This window comes from Tursiops truncatus, chromosome 12 (assembly GCF_011762595.2).
Source record: "Tursiops truncatus isolate mTurTru1 chromosome 12, mTurTru1.mat.Y, whole genome shotgun sequence".
Taxonomy (NCBI): domain Eukaryota; kingdom Metazoa; phylum Chordata; class Mammalia; order Artiodactyla; family Delphinidae; genus Tursiops; species Tursiops truncatus.
Genome location: NC_047045.1, coordinates 49,865,243 through 49,879,836, shown reverse-complemented (window position 1 = coordinate 49,879,836; position 14,594 = coordinate 49,865,243). Strand labels below are relative to the sequence as shown.

The 14,594-nt window shown below is 36.4% G+C and overlaps 1 protein-coding gene across 6 annotated transcripts in view; it reads left to right on the top strand.

Moving 5' to 3' along the window:
* The first annotated feature begins 232 nt into the window (after positions 1–232).
* The window catches only part of TBC1D32 (TBC1 domain family member 32), a 183,058-nt gene continuing 168,696 nt past the window's right edge, over positions 233–14,594 (top strand). For 5 of the 6 annotated variants that reach the window (XM_033867669.2, XM_073789535.1, XM_033867670.2 and 2 more), the window contains exons 1-3: positions 233–339; positions 516–671; positions 9,336–9,497. In XM_033867669.2, the coding sequence (XP_033723560.1) occupies positions 517–671; positions 9,336–9,497 (317 nt within the window). In that variant the 5' untranslated portion in view covers positions 233–339; position 516. The remainder of the gene's footprint in view (positions 340–515; positions 672–9,335; positions 9,498–14,594) is intronic. The other variant, XM_033867671.2, reaches the window with a different exon arrangement.

Below are 14,594 nucleotides of genomic sequence, written 5' to 3'. Positions count from 1 at the left end.
CTGCTTTCAGTTTCACTTCTATTATCTTTCTTTTATTGACCCCTTTCTCCTCCTACCCTTTTCTTCCTCCCACCTACAGCCCTTTCAGCGAGCGCACCTGAAACTTCCTCTAGGAGCCCGGGCAGGTTGTCAAGCGGCCCTCCCTCCCATCTGGAAAGTCACGTCAACGTGCGGACGTCACGCGTAGCGGTGACGTCCCGCCGTCAAGTCCACCCGCAGAGCCTTTGGGATCTCTTTTTTGCTCTTAGTCAGTGCAGCTTGAATCCTCTTGGCCCGGAAGGGCGGCAGCGACGAGTTCCAAAGGCGGGACCTCGAGGATTCTTGTTTCCCCAACGCAAGGTAACTTGTTTTTCTGGACGACGCGCCGGCAGCCGAGGGCCCGCCCCTAAGCGCCTGCCGCGGTCTCCCGGGGAACGGCGCTGTGCGCCGGTGGGGGCTGGGTGGGGACGCGCTTGCGCAGGGCGCGGCATTTGCTGCGACCCTCAGCAAAGGGCATGGGCGTTTGATTCTGACAGGATGGCCCATGTCTCTGGCGAGGTCGAAGTGATGCTGCAGGCGATGCTGAGGCAGTTGTTCCAGAGCGTGAAGGAGAAAATCACGGGGGCTCCCTCCCTGGAGTGCGCCGAGGAGATCCTCTTACATCTGGAGGAAACTGATGAAAATTTTCACAAGTAAAATTCCTTTTGATTTCTTAAGCAAACAAACCAGCTGATCCAGAAAAGATCAAAATGTAGTTGGATAAAGAATGTTCACTTGGGGCTTCCTCGGTGGCGCAGTGGTTGAGAGTCCGCCTGCTCGATGCAGGGGACACGGGTTCGTGCCCCGGTCCGGGAAGATCCCACATGCCTCGGAGCGGCTAGGCCCGTGAGCCATGGCCGCTGAGCCTGCGCGTCCGGAGCCTGTGCTCCGCAACGGGAGAGGCCACAGCAGCGAGAGGCCCGCGTACCGCAAAAAAAGGAAAAAAAAAAAAAAAGAATGTTCACTTGATTGTTGTCAAGTTGGAGGTTCATGATTTCCTTTATTTAATCAGATACCGAATTTATGTTATATTCTCGTTTTCCAAACCTTATGCTTCCTCTGTGTTTTTACTGACACAACCGACATATCCTAATTATTATTTTTTTTCTCCTGGGCAACATAGTAACATTAGTTGTAAATTATTCTTGTTCATTTGAGAATAATTCTATCATCCCAAGGGCTTTCTGTCACTATACCTCAAAAGCATTGAGTTCCCAAGATCCCTGTTGCTTTGCTGATCTGATCTTTCAGTGGCTGCACCAATTATGCATTTCGAGCACGACAGGAACACTCCAGAGAGATTAACTTCCTATGGAATAGCTTAAGTTCCTACAGAGGGATAAGGTGCATACTCAAATGCCTGTGATACATGTCAGGAGTATAAGTGCTATAGAAGTACAGAGTGCTCTGGGTTTGGGAGCAGTAGATAGGAAGTTTTACCGTAGGAAGATAGGAAGATTTACCATTTGAGGTAAATCTTGAAGGCTATGTTTCCCTAGAGACGTGTGTTTTTCTTTTGATTTGAGTCATGTGTAATTTAAATTAAGCCTCTCCATCGAAAAGTTTACCTCCAGGTGCCTCAATTTATTATTAGTAGTAATGTTTTTTTTTTTTTTGCGGTACGCGGCCCTTTCACTGTTGTGGCCTCTCCCGTTGCGGGGCATGAAGCCGTGTCCCCTGCATCGGCAGGCGGACTCTCAACCACTGCGCCACCAGGGAAGCCCCAGTAATGATATTTTTAATTACGTGTTTGCCTTTCATTTTGATCTCATAGAAGATGACATTTAACAATTTTCTTGTTATGTTATCTTTACTGACTTTTGCATGCCCTGAAGTTCTTATCTGGAATTCCTACCTGCTTCATATGTGGGCATCAGGGGAATCCTTGAACCCTTTAATATTCTGTACAAAAGTTTGTGTTTACTTGCAGTTTTATGGGGAGAGCATTACAGTTTTCACCAGATTCTCAAGGGAGTTTTAAGAGGTGTGGACGGAATTTTTTTGTTAATTAGTATTTCTGGTTATACATATGCTTTCTTTTGTATTTCCATGATTTTCCTGTTTATTCATTAAGTCCACTATTAAGAGCTGATATTGCATGATAATATTCTTTATTTTGGAGATACCAGAGACCAGCTTTTATTGGTTAGCTATTGATTTATTACTTAAACAGAGGAATATAGAAAAACTGCAACTTTCTCAAATTCAGTTTTGGTTGTTAATGTTTATTATACTCAGGTAATACTTATTTACCTCAAACAAATCCACATCAAGCATTAAATTTGGGGTTTAATTTCTGGTTTTTATTTCACATGTAAATACTTGTTTAAAATATTTTCAGATTATTGAGTTTTTGCTAGGATCATATTCTGGGAATTTGTCCATTTAATCTAGATTTTCAAATTTATTTGTATAAAGATTTTTGTTAATATCCTATTACTTTTTAAATATTTCCAGTACCTGTAATTGTCCCCTTTTTATTCTTTTTTTAAATTTATGCCTTTCCTCCTTTGTTCTCCATCTGTTCTGCTAGAGGTTTATCTAGACTAATTTTATTAGTCTTCAAAGAACTAGCTATTAACTTCAATTTTCCTTTCTATTATGTATTTATTTTATGGTTTTTAAAATTTCTGCTCTTCTTTTTTCCCTTCCTGGGACACTTTTTAAAATTTGTGATGAATGTTTAACTCACTTATTTGCAGCTTTTCTTCTTTTTTTAATGTAAACATTTAAGACTACACATTTGCCTATAAATATTGCTTTAGCTGTGTCAATTTTTAAATGCTTTTCAAGTTAAAGTTGGATCATTCTGGTTCCTTTCAGCAGTGTAATGACTATTGTGTTAATTTTAACTCTTCTTCAACGGTTTATTAGATAGATTAAAGGCCTGCCGATTAATTGCATAGTTAATATTTACTATTTAATAAAGAGATTTACTTGTGGCCTACCTAAAAAATCCCAGACACATTCAAATTATAAAAGTTTGTAGTCTTAAAAGTAAGATTTATAATTCTAAAAGTAGTTTGAGTAATTTTTAGTCTTAAAAATATAGATAATAAAATTCATGTGTTAGCTGCACTAGCCTGAGATCTGTGTCTTAGGAGGAAGGAACTCCTTATGAAGGAGGAAAGAGGAGGAGATGCTTGTGTTTGGTATTTTCATAGTATCTTACAGTCTCAGAGTTTGATGAGATCCTAACTGTCAGTCCAGGTACTCATATTTTCATTTGTCTTTCTATTCACTGACCTAACTCTCCTTGAATGCTAAATGTTCTTGAGTCACTTAGGTATATGTTGCTTCCCGAAGTGTTTCATACACCAGAATTATCTGTCATCCCATCTCCACTATCAGAACATTGGTTCTTTAAATCCACCCGATGTTGTCCTGGTATAATAGCAAGAAAAATAATCTTATTAAATAGTTTTATAGGGGAAACTGGTATCTCTAGGCTATTGGCATTTTTGTAAGAAGCTGGTTGTTAAAACAATTGAGTCCATGAATGATGGAATTTCAGGTAGTATAATAAAGTGGGGGAAGAAAGCAGTCATTTGGAGAGAAACCATAGTGTAGGCAGAATGGCCCTATCTGGGGATTTGCCCTATCTGGGGATTTGCCCCACAGTGCAGCTGCCCTAACCTATCTCTGCTTTCCATAGCCTCTTTTATTTATTTTTTTTTACCCTAAACTGTACACTTTCTCTAAAAGATCCAAGCTTTCTTTCTTTTCTTTGAAAGTGGCAGCTAGGATTTGAGGCTTGCAGGAGGGGTGAGAGGTAGGGAAGAAGACAGTGCTTTCATTATGTGTCTGTGTATTGTTTAAATTCTTACACTTAGACTGGCTTCCTTTAAAAAAAAAACAACAGCCCTGGTTTTCAGTCTTGGTTACACTAGGATTGATTGGAGTTTGTTTAAAAAAACACTGATGATGAACTTTAACCATAAGTGAATCCAAATTTCCTGGTGGGCTTGGCAGAGGGGGAGTGGTAGAGACTGGGCCTTAGTATTTTTGGAAAAACTCTCTAGGTGATTCTAATATGCAGCCAGGGTTGAGAACCACAGAGCTAGAAAATACTTACTTGCATTTCAATGAGAATTGCTATATATATATATATATATATATATATATATATATATATATATATCATTAGGATTGCTAAGTATATAAATACTTAGCAACCCTAATGATTGTAACAGTCTCTAATGCAGAGGCTCTTCTTTGTAGCCCTCTAATCTGATATATTTTTGGTTTGATACAGAAGGAGCACAATTGTATTTATTGAATTGGGATTTTTTTTTTTTTTTTACAGAAGAATCTACCAGTGACTTTCTAAATTAGTGAACTCTCTAGTATGTTTAATTAGTGAACTCTAGTATATTAGTGAACTTTAGTATGTTTAACTTCAAGAAAACATCCATTATGTAAAGTGTTATCCCTGCATAGAAGAAATCGCTAAGAATTATATGTATGCTTCCATAATTAATGAATGCATTTAGTAACTGTTTATCATGATTCAGAGACTTATTCTTTGACCTAAAAGATTGTAGGTAGTATAAAATACTCATTCTTTTTTTTAAACATAGCATTTTGTACACTAATATATATAAAGTTAAGTTTATCATATAATAAGTCCTATAATCCTGAAATATAATCCATTTTAAGGATTCCAAATATCAGCATTATAATTCATAACTTAATAAGTTATCTTTTTAAAACATATTACTGATAATTTTTCTGTATATTATTGAAAAAGTTCTTTTTTAAATAGCTAAGAGGATGATTTCCTCAAACAAACTTGTATTAGATTTTTTATGTCCTTATACTGTAATAGTAATCTCTGTATATTTTGATATCAACATTTGAACATGTCAGAAGTTCATCATGAGAAAAAAATCCTTAAATTTTCCTAGGTAATAAAGGTGAGGAAAGAAGAATGGAAAACAGTGAATGTTCTTTTACTTAACTTAATAAAATTTTCCTGTGTAAATGTGAAAAATTTCATATTTGTCAGAAGTAAAGAAGAATGATCAGACACATTGCTGTGTATTTTACTTCTAGGATTTTTTTGGGTATTGCCATGAATTCAGATGGTAAAAGAACCAACACAAAATGAATTATCGGATGGGAATTTGAAGACGTGGATTACTCTTACCCACGGAGTAGAAGGGCCCACTTGAAGAAATACTATTTTCACTAATTTGGGATTGGAGACTCTCAGAGTTTTCCAATGATCAGTGAGTCAGTAGAGCATCCTAAGGTCATAGGCAGCCTGGTAGTCCTCCCATGGTAGAGGACCTGACCTCTCAAGAGATCTTTTTTCTTAAAAGATTCATTTGAAAAGAGCAGTAACCCATTAAGGCAAGATTCAGACTTGGGGTCCTTGGGTTAATTTAACTTGGCAAATGAACCAAAACTTTAAAGCATTTTGAATGGGGTCTTCAGGGAGATGTTATTGTGGTCATAGGTCAAAGTGATGTCATTAAAAAAAAAAGTGTGTGGTTACTTAAGTTCCCAAAGAACAGATTTAAAAATGTTCCCAGCATATTTGTTATTTACATCTGATGCTAAATAGTGGGGATTTTAAAAATATGTCTTTTATTTTAGAATGATATTGTCTTAACTTTCTTGAATACATTTTGTTAATGGGCTTGCATTATACTTTCTTACTGCCTTTGTTATGAAAATATCATTTTTGTTACTTACAGATTGGGCTTTAAACAAAGCAAACACAAGAGTTATATTTCTCAGTTAAATATTCGTTTCTCCTAATTGTCTGATTTGTGGCACAGAGATAAGGCTGATGAAAGTAAGGGACTAGGGTAATACTGCCATTCCATAGTAGGTGTTGATGGTGGGATTCATCCTCAGAAAGGCTCTTCTTTCAATTTCAGGGAAATAACTCAGGCTTGCCCCACCTTCCATTTCTCACTGAATATCTCAGAGATGCCAAAGAAAACTGATGTGTCTGATTGACTAGCCTTGGGCAGGATTGTGAAGAGGATCAGAATTATTTTTAGGGACTTTTCGTCTCTCTCTTCACTTTCTTCCACATTCACTGTTCTCTTCTCTTTCCCAGTAGTAAGAGACTGGCTGTGAGATCACACTGGGCTGAAAGGGTTATCTGGATCCTTTTCATTTTCAAAGTCATTTCAAAGAAAGCGGTGATACCTTTATGATATCTTGGCTGTGTAAGTTTTCACCATTTTGTATAAAATATGCAAAGATTTGGTTTAGAAATACCCTAAACAAAAAAATCAACATTTAAAATGGATGGGTCTAATAAATTATAATATATAAACTCTAATGGAAAAGATTATGGAAGAGAATATACATGTATATGTATAACTGAATCATTTTGCAGTACACCAGAAACTAACACAGCATTGTAGGAATCTGCTGATCAGAGTTATAAGACACTTAGGCTAGTTTAAAAGCTATCTGAATACAGAATCTGTATCTAGATCAGTGCTTCTCAGGTTATGGTACTAGGACCAGCAGCATTGGCATCAGCGTCAGCATCACCTGGGAACTTGTTAGAAATGCAAATTCTTGGGCCCACAGTATACCTGAATTGGACCTCTGAGAGTGGGGCCCAGCAATCTGTGTTTTAATAAGCCCTTCAGGTGATTCTTATCCATGTTATACTTTTTTAAAAAATTAATTAATTTATTTTTGGCTGCGTTGGGTCTTCGTTGCTGCACGAGGGCTCTCTCTAGTTGCGGTGAGCGGGGGCTACTCTTCGTTGCAGTGTGCGGCTTCTCATTGTGGTGGCTTCTCTTGTTGTGGAGCACAGGCTCTAGGCGTGCAGGCTTCACTTGTTGTGGCATGTGGGCTCAGTAGTTGTGGCTTATGGGCTCTAGAGCGCAAGCTCAGTAGTTGTGGCACATGGGCTTAGTTGCTTCACCGCATATGGGATCTTCCCGGACCAGGGCTCAAACCCGTGTCCCCTGAATTGGTAGGCTTATTCATAACCACTGTGCCACCAGGGAAGCCCCATGTTATACTTTAAGAACCACTGATTTATAGGATGACCTAAGAGAGCCCTTGCAATTGTTTAGCTAAAGTTATGAAGATGTGAACATTAGTCTGATGGCAGTGGGAAAGGAAAGAGAAGTTGTGGAGGAAGAATTTACAGAATTACAGAGCTTGGTAACTAATTAGATCTGAGGTGTAATAGAGAAGATTGTTTGAGGCTATACACAGGTATCTGATTGAAGGATGGTACCATTAACAAAGATATATGTCAGAAGAGAACGTGGTTTTTGAGCGGATGGGTAGGATGATAAATTTGGTATTGACTGTGCTGGTTGATACGGTGAAAAAAACATAAAGTAGCCTTGTCCAGTAGGTAGTTAATATATAGGCATACCTCGGAGATATTGTGTGTTTGGTTCCAGACCACTGCAATGAAGCAAATATTACAATAAAGCGAGTCACATGATTTTTTGGGGGGTTTCCTAGTGCATATAACAGCTGTGTTTACACCATACTGTAATCTATTAAGTGTGCAATAACATTATGTAAAAAAAAGTACATACCGTAATTAAGAAATTCTTGATTGCTAAACATGCTAACCGTCATCTGAGCCTTCAGTAAGTTGTAGTAGTAACATCAAAGATCACTGATCACAGATTACTGTAACAAATATAATAATAATGAAAAAGTTTGAAATATTGTGAGAATTACCAAAATGCGACACAGAGACACAAAGTGAGTAAATGCTGTTGGTGCTGATAGACTTGCTCTGATGCAAGGTTGGCACAAACCTTCGGTTTGTTAAAAACTCCCAATATCTGTGAAGCACAATAAAGTGCAATAAAACGAGGTATGCCTGTATAGGTCTAGATTCTGGGGAGACATTTTGGCTGATGAAAGAACTAAAGGAATCACCTGTTTGTGTTGAGTCTGAAGTTGACACTGTCAGAGTAGAGAATATCCTTCTTAATTTTGTTGTTTATAATAATTAAGTTTCTTGTCTATTGCCTCCTGAATTTAAAATAGTGGAATGAAGCAGACATGATCATTTCCAAGTTACAGATGGAAAAACAGACTTGTCCCAGGCCACTCCAGCTAGAGTGGTAGAGCTGGAGCTGACCTTCAGGCCGTTTTGACTCTGAGCCTGTACCTTTTCTATAATACTACATGGCTTCATGTCAAGTATCTCTGCTTGACTTTTGGAGCCTGCATCGTCTATGGCAGGTCTGCCACTTACATTACTGAAGCAGCCATGGAGATTCCAGGAAGCAGCAATGGGTTCAGAGTTGAGGAGAAATGGGCAGGGCAGGAAATCCAAATCAAAAGCAGTTAAAATTGAAAATGAGATCCTTTGGCTACCTGGGTAAAAGGTGGCTGTTCTTTAGAGGACATACAATCATTTAATAAATATTAAACTGAAGACTGTATGCTGGATACCATGATGGACTTATAATTATGTGAAGAAAATTATTCAGGCTCTCCTTGATCTCCTGTACTGCATATATGCAAGGCTCTTATACAGTGATATATTCAAACTACAAGTCTTGAACATAGTGGCATTTACAAAAATGGCCCATCCTAAATTATCTTTGTCATTTAAGGGACCACAAAAACTTTTTAATCCTTTCTAAATCGTGATATTAATTATAATCATTGCTCTTTATTTTCAGTAAACATGTTTCATAATATAATTATCCACTTTTGGAACTCTTGCCCTCTCATATTTGCTTATTGTCTGAGTTTGCAAATGGATTTTAATGTTAGCATCAACCTAACAGTATGAAGAAGAAGGTCCAATGTATTGAATTGTCTGAGCGACTTCTTGTGAACATAGTCAGACAAAAGCTGATTAGGTGGAATTTAGGTCAGTTCAAAATGAACACAATTTACAAATGTACAAAAAACTCTTGACGATTGGAGCTTAACCTTTTCCTATTTATTCTTTTATAATTACTGTTATCTAGTGTGATTTTCTTCATCAGCTTGAACAGTTGTGAAAATCTTTAACAACTGCTTTCCCTACCATTAAGCATCACACGTAAAAGATATGAGCATAAAAAAGAAGTGTGAAAAGACTCCTAACCCCCTAAAGTTTGTGCTGGTCCCGAAATTTGCTGTCTACTGTCATCATCTTTAAATGTGATCTTTTCCAAGTGTCTCAGAAAAAAACAACAAAATTCTAGATTAGCTATATGATTTGGGATGAATGACTAATTTAATCCTGGTTTAAGGTAAGAAATCTGATTATATGTTACAAATCTTTCTGTGCTAACATTTTTTCTGGGTATGGTTGATAAGTGAGTTCATGATATTTACTGCATTTATTTTTTAAATGTTTGTTTCAGCTATGAATTTGTGAAATACCTTAGACAGTATATATGTAATACTTTGGGGTCTATGATTGAAGAAGAAATAGAAAAATGGACATCTGATCAGAATCAGGGTGAGGAATTTGGCTATGACACAGTGGTACAGCATGTTACTAAAAGAACTCAGGAATCTAAAGAGTGAGTATGCCCACAGTAATATTTTAAAGTAATTTTTCTCTCAACAGCGTTCCTTGAAAGCACCCTTAACCCATGTCCCCTACAGTCTTTTCACCTCATAGCAGCCAGAATGATTCTTTAAACCAGTGATTCAGATCATGCCACTCTTCCACGCAACACTCTCTGAAGGCTTCTCATCTCATTCAAAATAAAATCCAGAGTTTCTTCTGTCGCCTACAAGGCCCACCATGAGCCTCTCCTACCTGATTTCTTATCATTTTCCCTCTTCCACTGCTCCAGCCACACTGGTCTTGTTTTTTCTCAAACAAGCCAAGCAAAGTCCTCCCTCAGGGCTCTTTGTATTTATGTTGCTTCTGCTACCTAGAATGTCCTTTCCCTAAATATTTGTGTCACTTACTCCTTCACTTTTCACTTTTTTAAAATAGACGTTATTTTTAGAGCAATTTTTGGCTCACAGCAAAACTGAGCAGAAGGTACAGAGATTTCCCATATACCTCCTGCTACTACACATATATAGACTTCCCCATTATCAACATTCTGCACCAGAGTGGTACAAATTTTTTTTTTGGGGGGGAGGGGCTGCACTACACAGCTTATGGGACATTTGTTTCAATTAAGGAACCTACATTGACACATCTTTATTATCCAGAGTCCATAGTTTACATTATAGCTTACTCTTGGCGTTGTGCATTCTGTGGTTTTGGACAAATTTATAATGACATGTTTTCACCATTATAATATCATATAGAGTAGTCTCACTGCCCTAAAATCCTCTGTGCTCTGCTTGTTCATCCTTCCCCCTCCCTACCCCTGGCAATCACTGATCTTTTTACTGTCTCCATAGTTTTGCCTTTTCCAGAATGTCATACAGTATGACATATGTCATACATACTATACAGTATGTAGCATTTCAGATTGGGTTCTTTTACTTAATAAAATGCATTTAAGTAGCACAGGGAATTATATTCAATGTCTTGTAATAACCTATAGTGGAAAAGAATCTGAAAAAGAATATATATATATGTACATATATATGTATAACTGAATCACTTTGTTGTACACCTGAAACATTGTAAATCAACTACACTTCAATTAAAAAAACATTTAAGTTTCTTCCATGGAAACTTTTCATGGCTTGATAGTTCATTTCTTTCTAGCCCTGAATAAATTCGATTGTTTGAATGTATCAGACATCTTGCTTGCTTCCAAGTTTTGGCAGTTATGAATACAGCTGCTATAAACATCGTGTGCGGGGTTTTAGGAGCATGATTGGGTCACATTGTAAGATTGTGTTTAGTTTTGTAAGAAATTGCCCAGTTGTCTTCCAAAGTGGCTGTACCATTTTGCATTTTCATCAACAATATATGAAAGTTCTTGTTCCACTTACTTGTCAGAATTTGATGTTGTCAGTATTCCAGATTTTGGCTATTCTAATAGGTGTGTAATGGTATATCATTGTTGTTTTAGTTTGCATTTGCCTAATGACATATGATGTGGAGCATCTTTTCATATGCTTATTTGTCATCTGTTTATCTTCTTCGGTGAGGTTATCTGTTAAGAACTTTGGGTCATTTTTTAATCACGTTGTTTTCTTATTGTTGAGTTTTAAGAGTTTTTGTATGTTTTGGATAACAGTCCTTTGTCAGGTATGTCTTTTGCAAATATTTTCTCCTAGTCCGTGGCTTGTCTTTTCATTCTCTTAATAGTGTCTTTTGCAGATCAGAAATTTTTAATTTTAATGAAGTATCTTTCGTGTCATGCCAAATCCAAGGTCATCTACATTTTCTCCTATGTTATTTTCTAGTAGGTATATAGTTTTGCATTTTATATTAAGGTCTGTGATCCAGTCTGAGTTAATTTTTGTGCAGGTATAAGGTACATATATAGATTCATTTTTTTTGCATGTTGATGTCCAGTTGTTCCAGCACCATTTGTTGAAAACACTATCTTTGTTCCATTATATTGCCTTTGCTTCTTTGTCAAAGATCAGTTGACTATATTTAAGGGTATTTCTGGGCTCTCTATTCTGTTCCACAGATCTATTTGTCTTTTCTTTGGCCGATACCACACTGTCTTGATTACTGTAGGTTTATAGTAAGTCTTGAAGTTGGGTAGTGTCAGTCCTCTAACTTTGTTCTTCTCCTGCAGTAGTGTGCTGGGTATTCTGGGTTTTTTGTCTCTCCATATAAACTTTAGAATAATTTTGTTGATATCTACAAAATGCTTCCTGGAATTTTGATTTAGATTGTGTTGAATCTGTAGATCAAGTTGAGGAGAATTGAGTCTTCTTAATCCTTGAACATGGACTGTCTCTCTATTTATTTAGTTCTTCTTTAATTTCTTTCAATAGAGTTTTATAGTTTTCCTTATATAAATCTTGTATATATTTGTTAGATTTATACCTAAGTGTTTAATTTTGGGGGGTGCTGATATAAATGGTATTATGTTTTAAATTCCAAATTCCACTTGTCCATTGCTGGTATGTGGGAGAGTGATTGACTTCTGTATATTAACCTTGTATCCTGCAACCTTGCTATAATCACTTAGTTGTCCTAGGAGTTTTTCGGTTAATTCTTTCAGATTTTCTGCATAGATGATTATGTCTTCTGCGAACAGTTTATTCTTCCTTCCCAGTCTGTTTGCCTTTTATTTCCTTTTCTTGTCTTATTGCATTAATTAGGACTTCCAGTAGGATGTTGAAAATCAATGGGGAGAGGGGACATCCTTGTCTTGTTCCTAATGCTTCTTCACTCTTTTTAGGTCTCAGCCACTCTGAGTTCTTGAGCAGTGAGATAGCATGACAAAATGCCTGACTCTCACTCAGAAAACAGTTTAATACAGAGCAGTAATTGAGATGAAAGAAGATTTGAAATTTCCTTCTCCTGTTTAAACTCAGCTACTTAGGTATTTCTCACTTTAGTTATCTTTCAACACTGGCATATGATTGATGATTGAAGGTCTGGTTCTCCCCCCCATCCCCTCTTGCCCCGCATGAAATGTAACATAACAGAAGATTCTTTAGGGCTATAAAGGGCAGAATGGGCAAGTAGAGAGCATAAATTTCTATTTTCTTCTTAATTCATACTTATTAGTGTAGCTCTATTTAGTTTCTAATTCTTAGGGTAGGTAGCATATTAATGTTATCTAATGTTAAAAATTGCTTTTTGAAGCTAGATTGCAATGATTTTTTATTCTGATAAAAATTTTGCATAATTTTTATGCACAGTAAAACTTTAAAAATTTGGACCCCCAAAATTTATTTTTGGTGATGATTTGGACACATGACATTTGCTTTGTTAATTCTAGACTGTGAACTTGGATTTATGTGATGTTTTTAAGTGCCTTTGGCATCTGGTTTCTCTCCATGCTGGACCATCATGGTTGCTTCCTATTGCAGTTTGAAGGCAGGTGCTGAAGCTTGAGATATAGCCCCTCTTTCAAGTAGTAGAAAAATTGAAATATATACCTGAGCTTATATTACCTATTATATTTTAAAAATTTTATTTGATTTATTTTGAAATTGTTAAACATTTCTTTATGATGTTGGATGAGACCTCTTTCCCCTTGTGACAACTGATTGTTTAAACATGTTATGAACAAAGTGACAGTGTGCAGCTATTAATAAATTTAGCAAGTTCTAACCACAATATATATTAAGTTAAAAGCCATGGAGATCAAGATTTCTTATTTACTGATTTGATGAAAAAACAAAACTAGAGCCACTTCCATCTTTGGATAATACAGTATCCCTGCTTTCCTACAGGGGGATACATTCTAAGACCCCAGTGGATACTTAAAACCATGGATAGTACTAAATCCTATGTGTTTTCCTGTACATACATAAATATGGTAAAGTTTAATTTATAAATTAGGCATAGTAAGAGAATATCTGAATTGCTAACATCACTACTCTTTGCGATTTGGGTCCATTGTTAACTAAAATGAGGATGGCTTGACCACAATCACTGGGATACCTTGACCAGTAGATCTGATAAGCCAGATGGCTGCTAAGTGACTAATAGGCGGGACTGAATAAAGGGATGATTCACATGCTGGGCAGCTGGATGGCTCGAGATTTCATCACCTACTCAGAACAGCAGACAATTTAAATCTTATGAATTGTTTATTTCTGGAATTTTCCATTTAATATTTTCAGACCACGGTTGACTGTGGGTGACTGAAACTGTGGAAAGCGAAACCACAGATAAGGAGGGACTACTTTATTATAATTAGTAGTCTATTTCTGACAGTATCATTAAGCTTATTCTAAAAGGGGGACTAAAACTCTTCATTAGTCAGAAAATGAAAGCTTTTTAATGCTAAAAGCAAAGTTTTACATGGGATTGTTAGGAAATTACTTTTTGTCTCTGGGTAAGACATTTAATTTTCTTGTGCTTTAGTTCATTCATGTGTAAAAATTAATACAACAATAATTACCGAAAAAAGATTTTAAATGTCTTAATGAATGTCTTCTGCTTTGTGAATCATGGATGAAGGATTTTAAGTTGTACAGAGTATTATTTTCTTTCTTTTTGTGTGTGTGATTCTTTAGAAACTACTTAGGGCTAATGTATCAACAGTACATTTATTAAAAACATTTTTACTGTAATACTTCAAATTGCTTTCCTAATTACACATTTTGATATTTATTTTTTAAATAGAGGTTTGTACATGAAACAGCTCATTTGTAGCATCTGTCATACATTCTCATATATATTAAGTGGAAGTACTCGCAATGTGTATTTTCATTGCTAATTGGTATGGGTTTTTTCACTACCTCTTAGAGCTTTTTCTTATTTTAACTTCTTGGAGTATGAAGGAATCTTCTCAATGGTGTCCATATTCTCTCCTTGGCTTTTTCAAATCTGCAGTTGCTACTGAGTTCTAGTTTATTTAACTCTTGATATTCAGGGCCTTACTCTCTAGTTTTTTGTTTTTTTAAGTATTATTCTTTTATCTACCTTTAGCTCGTTTGCTGATATTTCTTGCAGAAGAATTAATGTTTGTGGTTTCAAGAAATTTATGTTTTCTGGAGGAAGTATTTCTAAAATGAAACAGATTTTCTATGGATTTTAATTACCCTTACTCTTATCCTGT